Consider the following 17,045-nt stretch of genomic DNA (forward strand, 5'->3'; position numbering starts at 1 on the left):
AGTGCGGAACATACAGAAAATGCCACCGACGTTTCGTTTCTCGTTTTAGAAAATTGGAATTTAAAATCTTACGAAATTTGTGTGTGTAAAAATTAAAACTCGAAATTAGCCTCTTGTAGTACGAGTATCCCATGCATAACCCTATGTGAGTACGTCCCTGGTAAACCTATAGTCAAATATCTTATTAACAAATTAGATAAAAAATAAATAAAACAATAAATGAATAAATTCTATAATTCTAATTCGATGTTTCGTGGCTTTCGCTACAGGTGTAGCTTAGGGCTCTGTTGTGATTATTGTCCCATGCTGTGATACAACAGCCGTAGTTTGCATCAAAAAGCTATTAAATTATTACCATGATCCTTAAAGATCCATTTTAGGTTTCGGCTACCGGCGTTTTTGTTGACTAACCATATTTAGCTATTTAATATTCATAAGTTGATTTGAAAAACATATATAAGCATGCATACGTAGAAAATGAAATCAAAAATAGAATTGACGAAGTTATTTAGAGAGGGTAGCACGTGACTATTGTAACTGATAAACTTGTGGCCCTCTTTTTTAACGTCTCTGAGTGAGACGGGACCACCATTTCAAGTGGTCATGCAAGCCATGGCAAAGATCTAACTATTTGTAGATAGTTTTAAATGGCTATATCTATATCATTGAATATATATTTGATGCACGTTTGTGGTCAGCCTAAGCTTATTGGGATCTATATATTTTTAAAACTTTGAAAAAGTCTTACTTTGGTGCTTGAAATTGATAAGTGTTTAATTCCTAAGCTTGCTTTAATTCTTCGGAAAGTTTTTTTCTTTTGTCGAATTGAAAGACAAATATCACCTTAAAAATAGTAGATTATAGGATTTTAAAGTAAAATTATCATAGGTAAAATTTGTTGGAAGGACATATCCTTTCCAAAATAACTTCATTGTTTATAAGCTAAAAATGTTTGTATTTATGCAAAACCATCGATCATTCACAATCGGTAACTGGGATATGTATATGAGTAACTAGCACCCTATGCTTTGGTGTGAAGGTAATGTCCTCCAGTGGCCCTGCTGGCATAGGTGTTTTGGTTTTGTCGTCCCGCGGTAGACAAATTCATCGTACCGCCTTCAGGACCATCTTTAGGACCTCCAGCGGCCCTGCTGGCATAGGTGTCTTGGTTCTGTCGTCCTGCGGTAGACAAATTCATCGTACCGCCTTCAGGACCATCTTCAGAACCTCCAGCGGCCCTGCTGGCATAGGTGTCTTGGTTCTGTCGTCCTGCGGTAGACAAATTCATCGTACCGCCTTCAGGACCATCTTCAGAACCTCCAGCGGCCCTGCTGGCAGAGAGAGATAAAATATATGTAAATATAAATATCTAGTATAAATACACAGGTAATTATTGAAAATGGGGATGATGACACCCTTAATACTAAGAACTGTTTCGCATGGCTATAAGAGTGGATGACATGCCCAACTTATGTGGTGACTGGAATGTACGAGCTTTATGAACAGCTTCTACCTACAAAGATATATCAAGTGAAGAGGATTAAGACATCTCAGTCAAGCAACGTGACCTGTCGCATGTGTAATGAGAAACCAGATAGTGTTGCTCATGTGTTAGCGGGATGTTCAGCTCTTGCACAGAACAAGTACGTAACAAGACACAATAATGCGCTGAAAGTTTTATACTTTGAGCTGTTACGAGAACTTCAGCTGATCGACAGTGTTCCAGCATGGCACTCACCAATTAGACAGAAACTGGAGTATATTACCGATGACGTTCATGCATTCTGGGACATTCCAACTTACGGCGAGAACCACGAGTTAAAAGCCAACAGAATTGATGCTAAAATTGTAAATCACAAAAGCAAGGAAGTGGTGATTCTGGAGATGAGCTGCACACGGGTGGAGAATAGAGAAAAGAAAGATGAAGAGAAGAAGGTGAAGTACGGTCCGCTGCATTGGGAATTGCAAGGTCAATACCCTGGGTACAAAGTACATCAGTACAATCTCATTATGGACGTGTTAGGAGGATGGTCAAGGAGTATAGAGGAAGATCTGAGAAAATTATTGGGAAAAAAGACCAAAGATGTGCTACGGAATATGAAGAAAAGCAGTCTTATCAGGAACTTTACAATTTGAGCAGCACACAAAGCTCTCAAACTCGTCTTTCTTAACGTTATAATTCATTTGAGTGAAATACTTAATTTATACATTATGTAAAAACTTAAGTTAGCTAGATCGATGATAAAATACTAGACCCTGCCTAGCAGGATTCACTCGTGCCCTGTTTTTTTTTTGGAATCTGGTGGCTGACGGAACTTTGGACCTATAGTACCATTTTTGGAAAATTGACAATTTTGATCGCAGGAAACAAAAAATAAGTTGCAAAATGTCGAACGACAGTGTTGTAAGCCGTTTGAGGCAGAGCGTTTATGCCATACTTATGAAAGTCATCGAATAACTCAATTTGGAACTCCAATTCCAGTTCCGGTCTTCATTTTAGCATACTTAATTAGTTTTTTGTGCGTGTTTCATAAACATGCACATTCGCAGGGGAATTTTATAACTCGCTTTAAATCAAAATGCTTCATTTAAAACCAAAATACAGGCTAATATTTGCTCAAAACCTTTCTCATAATTGCTTTGACATTTTATAATTTATCGATATTTTTTAATGAACCACCATTTTTTTGAAGAAAAATTAAAGGAGATCATAACGCTTCGAACGGCAAAGATAAGTGTATGCGTTTATAAGTAAAGTGAGCGTCCCAAGGAGAAAAACCATGCAGTAGAAAAGTTGACAACTCGACGTAATCTTACGTCTCTTGACGTAATATTCTTTGCTTGTTTCGCTTAAATCCGCATGTTATTGGCATGTGATTCACTCATGAAAGGGATGACGTCATTACACATGAACTAATCAAAAACCCGACAACAAAACAGATAGATAGATAGATTTCTTACCGAAACTAAAACTCGTGCCCCTAGCCTCAAGGCCTGGGAAAGAGTAACAAGATGACTGTCTTGTAAACTGATGAAGTGTTAGATTTGTAGTTTTACTTTTGGTAAATTATTTGTCCAATCAGACGCGCGAATATGGATGCGCTGCCCAAGTTTCGAAAAGCATTGGAGTTAACCTCTCTCCCTTTCTTCGCCTCGCCTCACCCCCTTCCTTACTCAGGTTATAATAAAAAGCACTTTCTAAACCTTCAAAATAATATACCCTGACCATGCAATAGATTTTGTTGCTGCACTAGACTTCATTCAGAAATAGGTTTTGCAAATCATAACGCATTCAGAGATATTTTGATTTATGAAAGCATTAATTTATGTACAAAATGCAAACTTACTTTAACCATTCTTCGGATGTTTTCCATAGTTGTTTTAGTTCGTTAACATTGTCGACCATTCCTTTGTCCAAAATATTCTCCTTTTTCAAATAATCTGTTGCTTGTTGGATGTTTTCGCTGCTTAGGTCAGGATGAGCAATGCCGATTCTCGTTCGATTAAGTTTTTGAAGACTATCCACCAAACGTTGGTTCCAAGGAATCTTTTCCCTTATTTCCTTCAGCCGCTTTCTTGCTGACTCTTGGGCCTTCTTGTCATGTCTCAGATCTTGCTGCACGTATATGTCTATTTCTTTAAACGTATAGAAGTATCGTTCTTTGAAGCATTCTCCCAGGACGTACTTGCACAATTTTCTCTGTATGGCTGTGCCTATTTGCACAATAATCAACACAGCTTTCTGATGTTCATTTTCTTTCTCTAAAATCTCCATTCTCTTTTTCATTGATTCATTATCATCTTTCATTTCTTGCAGCTGTTTGTTCAACAATTCATTCTCATCTTTCAAGGTTTGTATTTCCTTTTCTAAAGCGTTGATCCTATCTTTAAGATCTTTATTGCTGCGCAAACTTTCTCTTAAATCTTTCTCCAAAGACGCTATCCTTTCCTTGTTTCTACGAATTTCGTCTTCGATGTTGTTTTGATCATGATTTCGGTCCATCGTGGTTCCCGGATTTTTTCTGAAAAAAGTAAAATACTGATACTTTAAAAAATACGCAGTCTACGACTACATGTAGCTACTGCCATTTTATATTGAACAATATGAAGGTTAACAAGTGCCCGCAAAATTTCTTCTTGTTTCAGCAATAGGTTGCTATCAATAGACGTCACTTCCAGTAATAGCTCTTTTTTGATGGCTTGTAGAATCCTGGAGGTTGTTTTGATCTCTTGTTTTCTGGTTTGATGTCGTGAAAATAGTCAAATACAAGAGTTTGAGGACTTATTTTGATATGTTTTGACTTAGCATCAACAAGTTGCCCCCCAGCAAACCGCTTGTTTGCCCCCCAGTCAACTCCAAAAAGTCACGTGATTGATAGTAAGCAATTTAAGACATAGATTGAATTGATTAATAGCCATTTTTGACGTTATCAAAGTGAAAATTGGAGATATTGACCTCTGAATCAAAATATATTACAGTATATTCAATTTTGGAAAAAGAAAATTCAAAAACTTATGAATAATTCACAAGCCTTTGGTCCAATTGGAGCCACCATACACGTCACGTGCATGGACCTTTATACCCGATAAAGTCCTCTTCATTAATATTCTTTATGTAAAGAATACTAATGAGGACGACCTCTGAGATAAAGGTGCATCCAAGTTTAGATGAAGACTTAGAGCCTCATCAAAGTCAGCCTCACGTTCGATCATCGACGACCCATAATTTATCGTCGACTAGTGCCCCTGTCTTGAGTTCGGCATGTTGTCTTCAACTTGTGGGAGCCTTTTTTGCACTTATTGCACATGGCAGTGACGTACAAAGCTCACTGCGCATGAAATTGCTGTACAAACGACTATCAAAGTATAAAAGTCAATGTTCGCGAGGTATATGGTGGCTCTACTTCAACTGAAAGGTTCGTGAATTATACTTAAAGTTTTTGAAGCCATTTTTCGCAGATCGTGATAATAGTTTATTGAGTTCTCTAACAGTATAAAACTGAATTAAAGAACTGTATACAAAGGTAAATAAAACTACGAGCAATTGCTATGAAACTAATAATAAAGCTAATAATCTCTATTGGACAAAATGTATGGACAAAATGTGCATAAAATATAGTATATCTTTATCGAAACGTATATGTATAACATATTAACTAAGACATTCGACAAATTAATATTAGTTAGAAATAATTGAACATGAAAAAGTCTGGCTTCTTTTTGTTCTATGGCTGCTATCATAGAAAAGATATCGTGTAAAACTGGACACCAAAGAAAAATGATCGATTGCTACGCCTTTTTGTTGCCATAGTAATCGAGTGGAGAAAAATCGGTGCACTTACGTGGCTCAGTTTTGACCGTCGTTCCTGCTGTTGTTCTAGTGGTCGACCTTATTGTCGTTCTGCTGACTGTGATGGATGGTTTACTGGTCTTTTGCTGATTTAATTGTCCATGTATTGAAAACATAATGAGGCTCTCCTGCTGGGTAAAGTTTCTAGCTTAGACTTCTTAAGAGACTCATCATAGCTACCTGCAGTTGGATATATTATACGCAGTGCTCTTTTCTGTATTAATTCAATTCTAGCAGATAGTGCATCAGAAATTGATTGCCAGACTGGGGTAGCATATTTCAGGACAGGTCGAATAGTACTCAAATTATAAGCCTTTGGGATGTTACAAGGGTCAACACCAGCTCACTATAGAAGTCGCAACGAGTACAGCCTTTTAAATGCTTTTTTCTCGATGTAGTCAATGTGACTATTCCACTTGAGGTTATGATCCATGTACACACCCAGTATCTTATAGCTTGATACACTGTCTACAACAGTATCACCTATATTAATTGGTCTTATTGTGAAGTTAGGATTTTTCATAAAGTAAATCAGCTTTTGCTTACACGATTCAGTTTCATATTGTGTGTTGTAGAGAATTGATGGATATCACGGACTGCCGTATTCAAATAGCTGATGGAATTCCTAGGTAGAATCTCAACGGCAGTAGTGTCGTCAACGAATTTGGACCTCAAGTGCCAACTATGGAGAAGACGATTGGTCATAACTGTGAACAAGATGACTCCTAACTTTGTGACTTGTGGTATTCCTCCATTAAGTAGTTTCCAGTCCGACAATGTTTCTCCGATTCTTACAGCTTGTGAACGCTCGGAGAGAATACCGACAACCCAGCTAATAAGTGTTGGAGATACTTCCAGACATTTCAGCTCGTCCATTAAGATGTTATGACCTATCAGATCAAAACCTTTAGAAAAGTCGGCAAAAAATATCCGAGCACCCGCATTACCACCATCTATTGCTTCATAAATGGCCTGCAAGATGTAGACCTAGCTTTGGGAATAGGCGTTACAATAGATGATGGCAGGAATGGAACCATCTATAAGAGACTGATCGTATAAGCCTTGGATGACTGTAGCTAATTCAGGTGCAAATTCCTTCAGTAGTCGATTAGGTAGGTTATCAGGACCGGTGGCTTTCAATGCATTCAGCGATGATAGAGAGTGAACTACTTCATCCACAGTTACATATAGGTCATGTGGAACAGGCTGTGAACACTGAGGGTGTACAATAAATGGAAAATCATCTGTTAGACTTACGAAGAAGTTGTTAATCTTGTATGCAAGAACTTTGACGTCCATGTTTTCGTCAAGAAACTGGTGGTGTCATTCAGACTGGGTGGACAGACCGGACATCTCCCTGATTGCTCTCCACCATGACTTCATAGGGTTGGTTCTCTGTACGTCGGCAACTTTGTTCTGATAGAACTGGCGCTTTGCTGATTTGATGTCGCGTTGCACTTTGTATCTCCAGGGCCCAGTTGTTCAAAGGTTGATTAGTGCTAATCCTGCATGGGTTAACTCTTAATAAGACCTATAGAGTTAATCCTGGATTAGCGCTATTCCAGCTTTGAACAACCCGGCCCAGAATTTATAGGTTAGCAAGTCTTTCCCATGGCGTAAGAATGCTGTTTGACGTTTACGAATCGCAGATTTGATTCCGTTAGTCATCCAAGGGCGGCCAGTTGGATGTCGCTTTATTCAGGTTCTCACTGCGTGGTAAAAATGTATCAATCGCTGTGTTGAGCTCTGACATCTAGATATCATATTTGTCCTTACATGTTGGAGCTTTTAGAACTTGCACTCAATCCTTTTGGGTGATCCAGCGGCCAAGGGCGCGCCATGCGCTATCACGTGTGTCACGAGCTTTGATTTTGTTGATGGTTGATTTGTGAGGTAATAATGTTGTTGGATTAGCGAGGATTGTATAATGATCAGATGATCCTATTTTAGGTAGTTATGATAGATTAAACAGCTTTGGTCTGTTAGTCAAAAACCAGTCTAAAGTCCAAGTATCTATTGTCTTGAAGGTGACTAGTGTTTTAAAGTGTTAGCTCGTGTAATGTTCTTAGGGCAGAGTCCAGTTGTGTTGGGATTGAAATCACCAGTAATTACTAAAAGAGCATTAGGCTGTTTAGTAAGCAATTTGTCAAGGTTGTTTTGTATGTGGTCTTTCAGAATGATATTTTCCAGGGTTGCCATAGGACGTTGAATGGTGGAAAACACCAAGTATGATGGAGGTAATATCTCTAGGTAAACTAAATTGTCGCATCGACAAACATAACGACTCAATGATGTTTTCATCGCATGACTGAAGTAGTTTGCATGGTATTCGATGGTCTAAATAAACACAAACTCCACGCCCAGTACGGTCAGTACCGTCCTTACGAAAAAGTTTAAATTCAGGAATAGCAACAGAAGAGACTGGAATACTTGATGACAGCCAGGTTTCTGTTATGCAAATCACACCAATATTGTTAAGCAATCTAAGTTCATGTAGTTCATCGGGAATATCATAAGTTTTCGGTTGGCGCTTGACTTTGGACTAACTCGACGTAATAATGTACTTGAATTCGATTTAATGTGTTCGTGTTTCTTACGTCGCTTCGTTCCACGTCAAAGTACTCAAGTGATGACGTCGCAAAAATTAATTTTCGCTTGATCATATTTTAGTGAACAAATTCGATAGACAATCAGAAAAGACGTTTACACACCAAATTTGATGAGAATGAGACAACTTTAAGCTGAGATATGACCATTTGAATATATAATTACTCCATACAAATCACTCTATTTTCGGCTCGTTTCTAAACATTCTATAAATTTTAATATAAATCAGGAAGACTGATATTTATATGTGAAGAGAAGCTTTACCCGGAAATCGTGAAACATCTATGGATTTAAAACGAAATATATTTTTCCCATTTTTGTTTATGCTTCGAAATAATATTCTTCTCCTTGGCCGCCATATATTCAATTTTTTCATTGTATCTTAAGTAATTTTTGAATATTTCAAAATTTGGAATTTTACCTCTTTTCCTTGCCTTATAAGTGCACATTTTACATAATGAAATAATCAATTAAACGTAACATTAACGTGACTACATGCTGGTAAATAGATGTTTGATCACTTCTAAAAACCAATTCCTGATGTCGAGAGAAAAAGTTTTGTATTCTAAGCATTCCAAAAAATAGTTGATCTATAGTTTCGGGATACACACAACAAAACGAACATGAAGGATTATCTATTATTATAAATCTATGGTCACGGTTTAAATATAAAATATTGTTTAGGATCTCATATTGAAAATATCTTGAATATGTATCGATTGAGGCAGTGTAAATTCTCTCTCGATATGGAAACCAAGATACTTAAGGAGGCTCTGGGTAGTTTTGGCCTGACACACCTAGCCGCATTGAAACGGCTACAATTTCGTCTTGAATAACTCGATGTGCAAGCACTTTTCACACAATGTCAGGAAAGGATTAAAGGTTTCGAAATCGCTTTTGACGACAAATGGGGTCATTTAGCTTCATATAAAAAAATCCATAACGTTAGAAAGAAAGTCACAATTTGATTTATACTCGATAAGGACAGTGTCTGTATCCGTACCTATATTGTAGCTACTAAAAATATTGAATCCACTAAATTAAAGTCCCGATTTTGAGGGTATAAAGTTGACAGGCTGGACTAATAGTAAAAGTCCATGAAAATATTCATCGCGTAATATTTGGTAAACGCTCTCATACATTTTTTTCATATTGCAATATGTTGGGTGCCTTGATAAATACTATCGACTGGCGCAAGTCGCTTCGAAAGTTTAGGTCTAGTTTCGAGAAAATAAGCGGTAAACGATTTCTATGATGTCATCATTACGTCATAATGAAAATGCCGCTTTAAACTAATTTATCATTTTTGAAACCTTTAATCCTTTCCTAGTCTCCCTCGCATCCGTTTTTAGTGTCGGACGCAACGCTCCCTCCCTTCCTTTGTGCTGTCATATATTATGATTCCATTGGGGTCCTTGTGCATTCAAAATGGCGCCACAACAACAGGAGTTGAAGGAGTTGAAGTATTTGAACATAGTTTGTAAATTTGTGGCTTTTGGTACATGGAAAGTTCTTCCCACTGAGATTTAAAGTAATCTCTAATTTAAGACATGGAGCTACACAGTTTTCATCTAATTTCGTGAGTAAGCTTACAGTTAAACATGGGATCGCAAAGACTCAGGTTACAGATCTGTAAAATGCGAAATGACGGTTTCGTATTTTAAAGGTCTGTAAAATGCGAAATCCTCGTTTCGCATTTTATTGTGTCGTTTCGTTTCGTTTCGTTTCGTGGTTTATGGTAAGCCTTTCTAACTCCCCCAGGAGTTGCAGTTCTTCAAACTTCTCTTCTGGTATGACGGTGACGTCAGCACCTGTGTATATCTTGAACCGGCTCTAACGCTTTCTTGCCATTGAATTGAAGCATGGTTTTCATCGAGTATTTGTTTGTATTTATTTTGTCGATATTAACTATTTCTCCGAAGTCGAATGATTCTTCGATGTCGCTGTCTGAGGATACGCTCACATTTCGTACCCTTTTCTGAATTTTGCATTCTGTGTTCTTGCTTCGACAAGCTTTACCCCAATGTCCTCCTTTGAACCATTTTAAGCATTTTGAATCCTTCGCTGGGCATTCTTTCTTGGGATGCTGTTTTGGTTTCTGTTCTGGAATGTTGTTTTGATTGGTTTCTGCGGCTCGTTTGTTGCAAATTTCACTTGTTTGGGCTGGAATCTTTTGCACTCTATCGACACTGGCGTTTTGGCTTTTGGCGCTGTTACGCAACACGCTCTGCTGCTTTTTTACCACTTCTGACTGCTTTACCGGTCTTACTGCGGTTTCTAGCGTCACTTTTGCATCCAGTCGATCATGAAGCTTTTCTGAGAGTTTTCGATCTCTAATTCCTCCCACGATCCCATCTCTAATTAGCTCGTCGCTCAGTGTCTGGAATTCACAGTGTTGTGAAAGTCGATATAGTAATCGTCCTTTTTATCGAGTCATGTGGCTTTTCGGAATCTTTCGAATCGACGAATCCACTTATGCCATTCCTCGGATTTTTAAAGCTAAATATTTTCAGGTGGTGTGGAACTTGATAGTTCACACAGATATCTGTTTTGGCGGGCTTGGTTGTTCGACGTGTTCGGCGTCTCCCATCTTTTCCGAGTGCTTATAACTTCACTTTTTCTTCAAAATTCACGGATGACTGTTCTACGTTTTTTTTTTATTTTAATTTTCTTGGCTTTTCAATCCCGTTCTGACACCATATCGTCTTATTCAACCTCGTGTTGTTTAAAACTGTCGTGTGCTCCGTCACTAAATAATCACGTGTTATACTAATTTACATATATTAATAATAATGGTTTAATCGACAGAGGGTAAAGCCAGACTGTAATTCAGTATTAAACTCCTAGTGGAACCGCAGCCAATAACACAACGTTGCACATTGTCTACCAAGAAGAAACTTTACTCGAACACGATGAACTTTGGTAAACACAATTTATGAGTTCTGGAAAATAATGTAGTTGCCAGGAGTTTGTTGCATTTTCTCGTGCATAAAACTTCATAACCTCACCTACGCAGCCGCTATAGCGCTCACTCTCGACGACACTGAAAGCGCTGCTAGGAGACTATGCTATAGAAACTTTTGCTATTCCAAGAAAAATATATTGAGATTCTATTAAATAATTTACAAGGATTTTCACTAAGACCTTTTGTATGTACTTCTAATTAGTGGAAACTATCAGTCATGAGTGTTTCTGGATAAGAATAAAAACTCGTATGACTTACAGATTTATCGCTTAAAATCGGTCTTCCCTAAAAAAGTTTCTTTTTCTTTCTCTAACTATACCAGTTTTTTTTATACGAGGAAGAGGTTCAGTTATAGGCAGTTTTTGGTTCTAATAAAGGGCTTGTAAAATCGCAAGATTTAAGGATCCTGGTACCGACTTTTTTCGGTTGAGCTCAGGGAAAATTTCTTTTGCATAAATAGCTCACCAAAATATTCCATTTGATCAAATTTGGGAAATTTCGAATTTATTCCAATATTACAAGCTTCAAATCAGACCATTTCCAAGAACGGATCATTAGTAGAGTAGGGATGGCACTAAATTACAGCAATCAACAAATCTTAAATCTTCCAAACTCTTAAGATATCCCTCATCAAACTCAAGAAATACTTCGCGGAGTATTTGATGACTATTGTATCCAACACAATGCTGACTTTTGGTGTTTGGTTTTAAAAGAATTATGGAAGGTGTTATCGAGAATTCGCTCAACACATAAGATTGTTTCAAAAAAACATTTAATTTCATTAGTCCTTTGAATTCATTGACGGTAGCGTGATAGCCTCGAGATCCTAACTGGAATAACGTAGCCATTGCGTTTCTCAAAGTATAATTTTTTAGACCTTGCTTGCTTGTTTGCTTGGTTGAGTTTTAGAGTTAAAAATTCATCCCCGTCATTTTATGCTAATATGTGATGAATGATTGATGTCCCCGTCCCCTTCCCCGTCCAAAATCCGGCCCGTGCCATCCCTACACTACTACTCAGATCGAATCGGTTACTTGGCGTCTTCCAGCAGAAAACAATGAAGTGCGATCGCTTCTTTTGAAACTTGAAAGTCATTGTCATACGCAAGAAAAAATAAACTTTAGTTGTCTTGGAAGTCTGGGACGACGTCAGTCGGTATATCGGAAAACAGACTTTCCCGACTAACTTTAACCGCTGTCCTCATATCGTAAAATTAATCTCCAAGAAATAGTGATGAACGATGTGTACGAAACAGTTTCCCCGCTTTACAGTGGTCAAGGAACTATATTTTGATATTTGGATTTTTCTTGCGAATATTCGAATTTAAATTGAAAACTGAAAATTTTGTAAAACTTATGCTGTGACAGTAATTCTAACGAAACATATTAAATCTTGATATTTTTGAGCAAATTTATTGGTTTTACGAATTTCTTTTTCTAGCAGTTTTCTTTAACCATTACTTATAAATTTTTATTGATATTTATATGTGATCATGAAGAGAGACTTTACCCGGTCCGACATCGTGAAATCGATTCACAACTACTAGTACCCTGTATTGCGGAGTGTTTTGCTTGAAAAATTTCTCAAAATAATTAACTATTCCATTTTTACCATATGAGATAGGCTACTAAATTTATTGTTAAGATAGTCCAGATATTTCGCAAAGGTAAGGAAGTGGCTGACGACATAAAGTTCCCAAAATCAAAATAGCTTACCTTATTTTAGTCAGTTCTTAACTTCTTCAAACAAGCTGTTGATTAGTAGTGAACGAAATAACAGGCTTCACAACTTAAAAGATTCTTCTAAGACTTCCAACCGTGTCAGTATACGTACTGCGCTATCAATTTTGTCGGCTTCAGTAATGTGTACTTATCTTTTGTGACCCGGCCTATCGGGCTCTTCCAATTTTGTCAGTCCTAATATCATTGAAATTTATAACTTGACGGGGGTGTAAATATAACTTTCCTCTTAATTGAACTGAGCGAATATGCCTGAGCACGTCCTAAAATCCTTTGTCCGATAGATATTTACTAATTACCATCTGTATGCAAAATTCTCCTAGATTTTTCAAAGCATTCGCGTCTTCACTCACTTAGTGTACAGGCATTAGTGGTAGAGCACCGGGCACGTACCGAGACTGATGACGAATCTTCTTCTTTAGCACTTCATTCTCAGATTTAGTCGCCGCTAAATCTTTTTTGATCTCTTTTAAAGTGTAGTGAATCATTTTCATTTCTTCCTCCACCTTTGAGGACTTTTCTTCGTCGTCTTGCCTCAACTGTTGTAGGTTTCTCACGTCTTCTTCAATGCCCTTCAACTTGAACTGAACGGCAGCCAATTCCTCTTTAAGAATTATCTTTTTATCTTCGAGTTGTTGTATACGTTCCTTCAAAATCTTCACCTACTTGTATTTTGCTTCCAGTTTTATGAGAAGATTATTGTTGTTCTCTTCACGAGTTGCTTTACATTTTTTCGAAGCTCGACTATCTCGGCGTCTTTTTCAGTTCGCCGTGTTCTTTCAACTCTCTGGTTTCTCCTGTATGCCTTGTAATTGTGCTACCGATCTTGCGATAAGACCGACTGCCTGTTCATTAGGAGACACATTTCTTGCCGCATTACCAAGATCCAGTTGTTGCTTGTTGGTCATTTTTAGAATGTGTTCGACAAAAAAACGGTGAAAATCCCTATGTTCTCTTTCAAACCGAAAGCTACCAATCACCAGTTCCGGGCCAGTGACAGCTGTAACAAACGATTTCCAAGAATTTCACAAAAGGTGACATCAATCTCAATGACAGTGACATTTTTATTTTGCACTCTTAATTACATATAATATACGTATAACACAAAAAGTTATAACCTTAAACTAGGTACCAGCAAACTGGCACAATTTACAAAACAAAAAATTATACATACATACATATGCATATACATATGAATATATACACGCATAACCAGCAAACTGCAACGCAGCCGGCTGTATAAAATACAAGTATAAACATATCTTATATACTTATAACATATACAAGCAAAAAATAGATGAATTTATAAATAGATAATACTACTATACAATAGGATGATTACGATGATGACGTTTGATTATTGAAGATGTTTTTGTATGAGTAGATGATTGATTCTTTTAAATGTTTTTTAAACTGACAAATGCTGGATACCATTTTAATTTTTTCATCAGCAGAATTCCACGCTCTAGTACCAGCAAATCTTATATTAATTGATGACAATCTCGTTGACCAGCAGGGGGGAATTTTGCGAACGCTAGCCAAAAAATCGCGGGCTTCCACACAAATACGCCAATTTGTTTACTTTTCGAAGGATTTTTAGTGAAAAGTGATTTTATTCAGATATTTCCCGTAGAAAACTTGCAAGAATTGGAGGATTTTTGCTGAAATTAAATCTGAGGCATTAGTTCTACCCTCAGAAAAAGTACAAAAGGACTTTTTTCTCGCTGTAAGATTTTTTTAAAAACTTCGATCAAATCACTGGTGGCTTTGATGGAACCTTTAGCAGCACATGGTCTTGGCCCAAACGAAAAAAAAGAAATCAATCAAGGACGTTTCATGATTTGGCACTTTTGACTCTTCTACGGCGAGTGTAATCTTATATCACCAGAGCATGCGCTACTTGTGGTCTCGCCTTTCCGACAAAACGTGCCTACAAGTTATGATTAAAGGGATTTTTCTCAGACCGTGAAACAGTTTCTAGTACTGAGCTAGTGTATGATATTCAAATAGACATAAAAGAATACAATGGAAAGAAGATCTAACAACCTAGCTCTATTTAGCCTTCTCGGTGGTCTCGCCAAAATCTAGAGTCTGCTGAACCGAGCTGCTAATTAATTGCCATTAAACAGTAGGTTTAAAGCCATAAAAATGTTAGAGCTGTGGCTGTGGATGAAGCCCATATTGGTAATAAGTTTAAACACTTTTAAAACTAGTTAAATAGCCCTCAGGCTCTAACAACAACTAAAACGATAATTATGTAATATGTATAAAGTTAAATGTAAAATATGGTAGAGACTAGATAAACTAGTTAACCGCGTCGGTGTTTGGAATCGAACAGTAGGAGAATTGACTTAACTTAATCCGAAACGTCAGTTTCTCAACATCACTAACCATACGGTGTATTAAGTTAAATCAATTCATGTAAAAATTGAAAATTTCACTGGATATCCTTGGATTACTGATTAATTTATCAGTCTGATAAAGATTAATTCATATTAATATTTTAGATAACTAATATTATCTATAATAAAATTACTTCTCACACCAATGACGGCGTGTCTTTCACTGACGGGCGAAGAACAGACTACAGAGAACAGAGTCTATTCCTGTGGAGGAAAAACAAGCTAAAAAGAAAAAGAGAAATAATAAACAATAAATAAGGAGGAAGTGGCTCAGGGAATGACAGTCTTGAACGCCAGTAATCCGACTGGGAAATTAGACTCCCTTTCAAAACTGTCATCCTAGATCGGGAGGGCAAAATTTTTTTAGACCCAATATCAAAATACAGCAATTTTTATCGCAGCTATACAAAAATGGAAATACTTTAAAGAGAGCCTTGTGCTCCTGGAAAACGAAAGAAAAACCGTGCATAACTTACACGAGGGAACGCGAAAGCTCTTAACGACGCGCAAAGCAAACAAAAGGTTTTGAACAACTTAGGGTGCATGAATTACCAAAACAAATATTATTATTAAACTTACAAACGAAAAACATGTAAAATGCTTTACAACCGCAAAGAACATATCGAAAGAATATTTGCCCTAAGACCACTACGCCACTCAAGGGTTTAAAACACAACCACACGAGGCGAAAGGCAAAACTTTTCACAAACGCCACTCGAGGGTTTTGAAACAAAACCACATGAGGCAAAAGGCAAACCTTATTTCCACAAACGCTAATACTCCGTTTTAAAACACAACCACACGAAGCGAAAGGCCATAAACTACTTTTCTCTTTGAGCGGGGTTTAATATGAAAATAAAAAATAAATAAAAAAAAGAGAATATATATTGCCTTAAGAAGCGCTGGAGAGTCTGCCCCTTCGGTCGGTGAAATCTTCCTGTGATATCTTGAACTGGTTCTTCATTGTGTTTGCCTCGGACAGCTCCAAGCACTTCGACGACCCTGTCCTGCGGTACTTCCAAAGTATTAGACATTGCTCAAAGCCTCAGTAAAGCTCGAAGTCTTGGTAAAGCCTGGGCTAGAAGGAACATGCCATGTTCCGGGTAGTAATTGCTGCAGATCGTGAAAAAGTTAGCACAAATAATGAGTTATGGAAAAATGCGAGTTCGTTTGCAAACTTTAAGGTGAATATCGAGGAAAAAATTAATCAAAATATATTTTAGTTATAAGTATGATGTGCAAATGAAAAAATCACAGCAGTACTTCATCACAGATACCCTGCTGGCAGTCTCCTTTTAATGTCTCCCTAGTGAGAGAAAGAAAAGAAGTCGTGCACTAGTGATTGGTCTTGTAGCTTTCGGTTTGAAGGAGACTATAGGGATTTTTCACCTGTTGCTTGTCCAACACAAAATAAAGAAACTTGAGTGAAAAGCACTTGTGGTCAATATTTACTGCGTTCAGCGAACCTCGACAAATGTTACATGAGAACATAAAACCCCTATGAATCCGAAATCCGAAGTCTTACGTCACACGCGTGGGAAAATGGACAAAATGCTAATTCTAAATTCTTTTCTAGAACTCATCAGATTTTGTTTACCAAAGTTCATCGTGTCCCAGTAACCTTTCGTTTCGGTAGACACACAACGTTTCGATTTCACTGGTGTTGTTTTTAACTATAAGTCTCAGCATGTTTGGTTTCTGAACAAATCGTATTAAACGTCAACCGGAAGTGTAATTAATTTCTCTTTGGGGTTCTGTTCATTTGAAATTTCTTTCACAACATTGTCAGTGGCATCATCCACTGTTTTTAATACGCGTTAGGTATTCTAAACCGACTGCATGGATGACGCAAATGAGTAAATTATAATATAGTTATGTCATTTCCCATGTACCATTTCAGTCTCACCTTTTATGTTCTGCGTTTCTGAACCCGACAACGATTCTTCAATTAAATATAGAATAGGCAAAAATGATATGGCGCG

The 17,045-nt window shown here is 37.3% G+C and overlaps 1 protein-coding gene and 1 long non-coding RNA gene across 4 annotated transcripts; both read right to left on the reverse strand.

Moving 5' to 3' along the window:
- Window positions 1-218: 218 nt before the first annotated feature.
- Window positions 219-13,645, reverse strand: LOC116304621 (uncharacterized). 3 transcript variants are annotated; one of them, XM_089026658.1, is made up of 3 exons: window positions 13,055-13,645; window positions 3,348-4,022; window positions 219-1,328 (listed from the first exon to the last, which is right to left on the reverse strand). In XM_089026658.1, exons 1-3 carry the CDS (start codon window positions 13,153-13,155, stop codon window positions 1,022-1,024), a joined length of 1,083 nt encoding a protein of 360 aa, XP_088882784.1. In that variant the 5' UTR covers window positions 13,156-13,645; the 3' UTR covers window positions 219-1,021. The 3 variants fall into 3 exon arrangements, with proteins under 3 accessions (XP_088882784.1, XP_088882783.1, XP_088882786.1); XM_089026657.1 differs by having other exon boundaries at window positions 219-1,331; XM_089026660.1 differs by having other exon boundaries at window positions 219-1,331; window positions 12,638-13,645.
- Window positions 13,646-13,717: 72 nt separating this feature from the next.
- LOC148912651 (uncharacterized) lies at window positions 13,718-16,614 on the reverse strand. The gene is made up of 3 exons (XR_016119156.1): window positions 16,453-16,614; window positions 15,955-16,176; window positions 13,718-15,285 (listed from the first exon to the last, which is right to left on the reverse strand). It is a non-coding gene; the product is annotated as an uncharacterized LOC148912651 (long non-coding RNA).
- Window positions 16,615-17,045: the final 431 nt, after the last annotated feature.

Source organism: Actinia tenebrosa, unplaced genomic scaffold (genome assembly GCF_029948245.1).
Source record: "Actinia tenebrosa isolate PJP-AT-01 unplaced genomic scaffold, QUT_ActTen_1.0 PGA_scaffold10__47_contigs__length_13832649, whole genome shotgun sequence".
Taxonomy (NCBI): Eukaryota; Metazoa; Cnidaria; class Anthozoa; order Actiniaria; family Actiniidae; genus Actinia; species Actinia tenebrosa.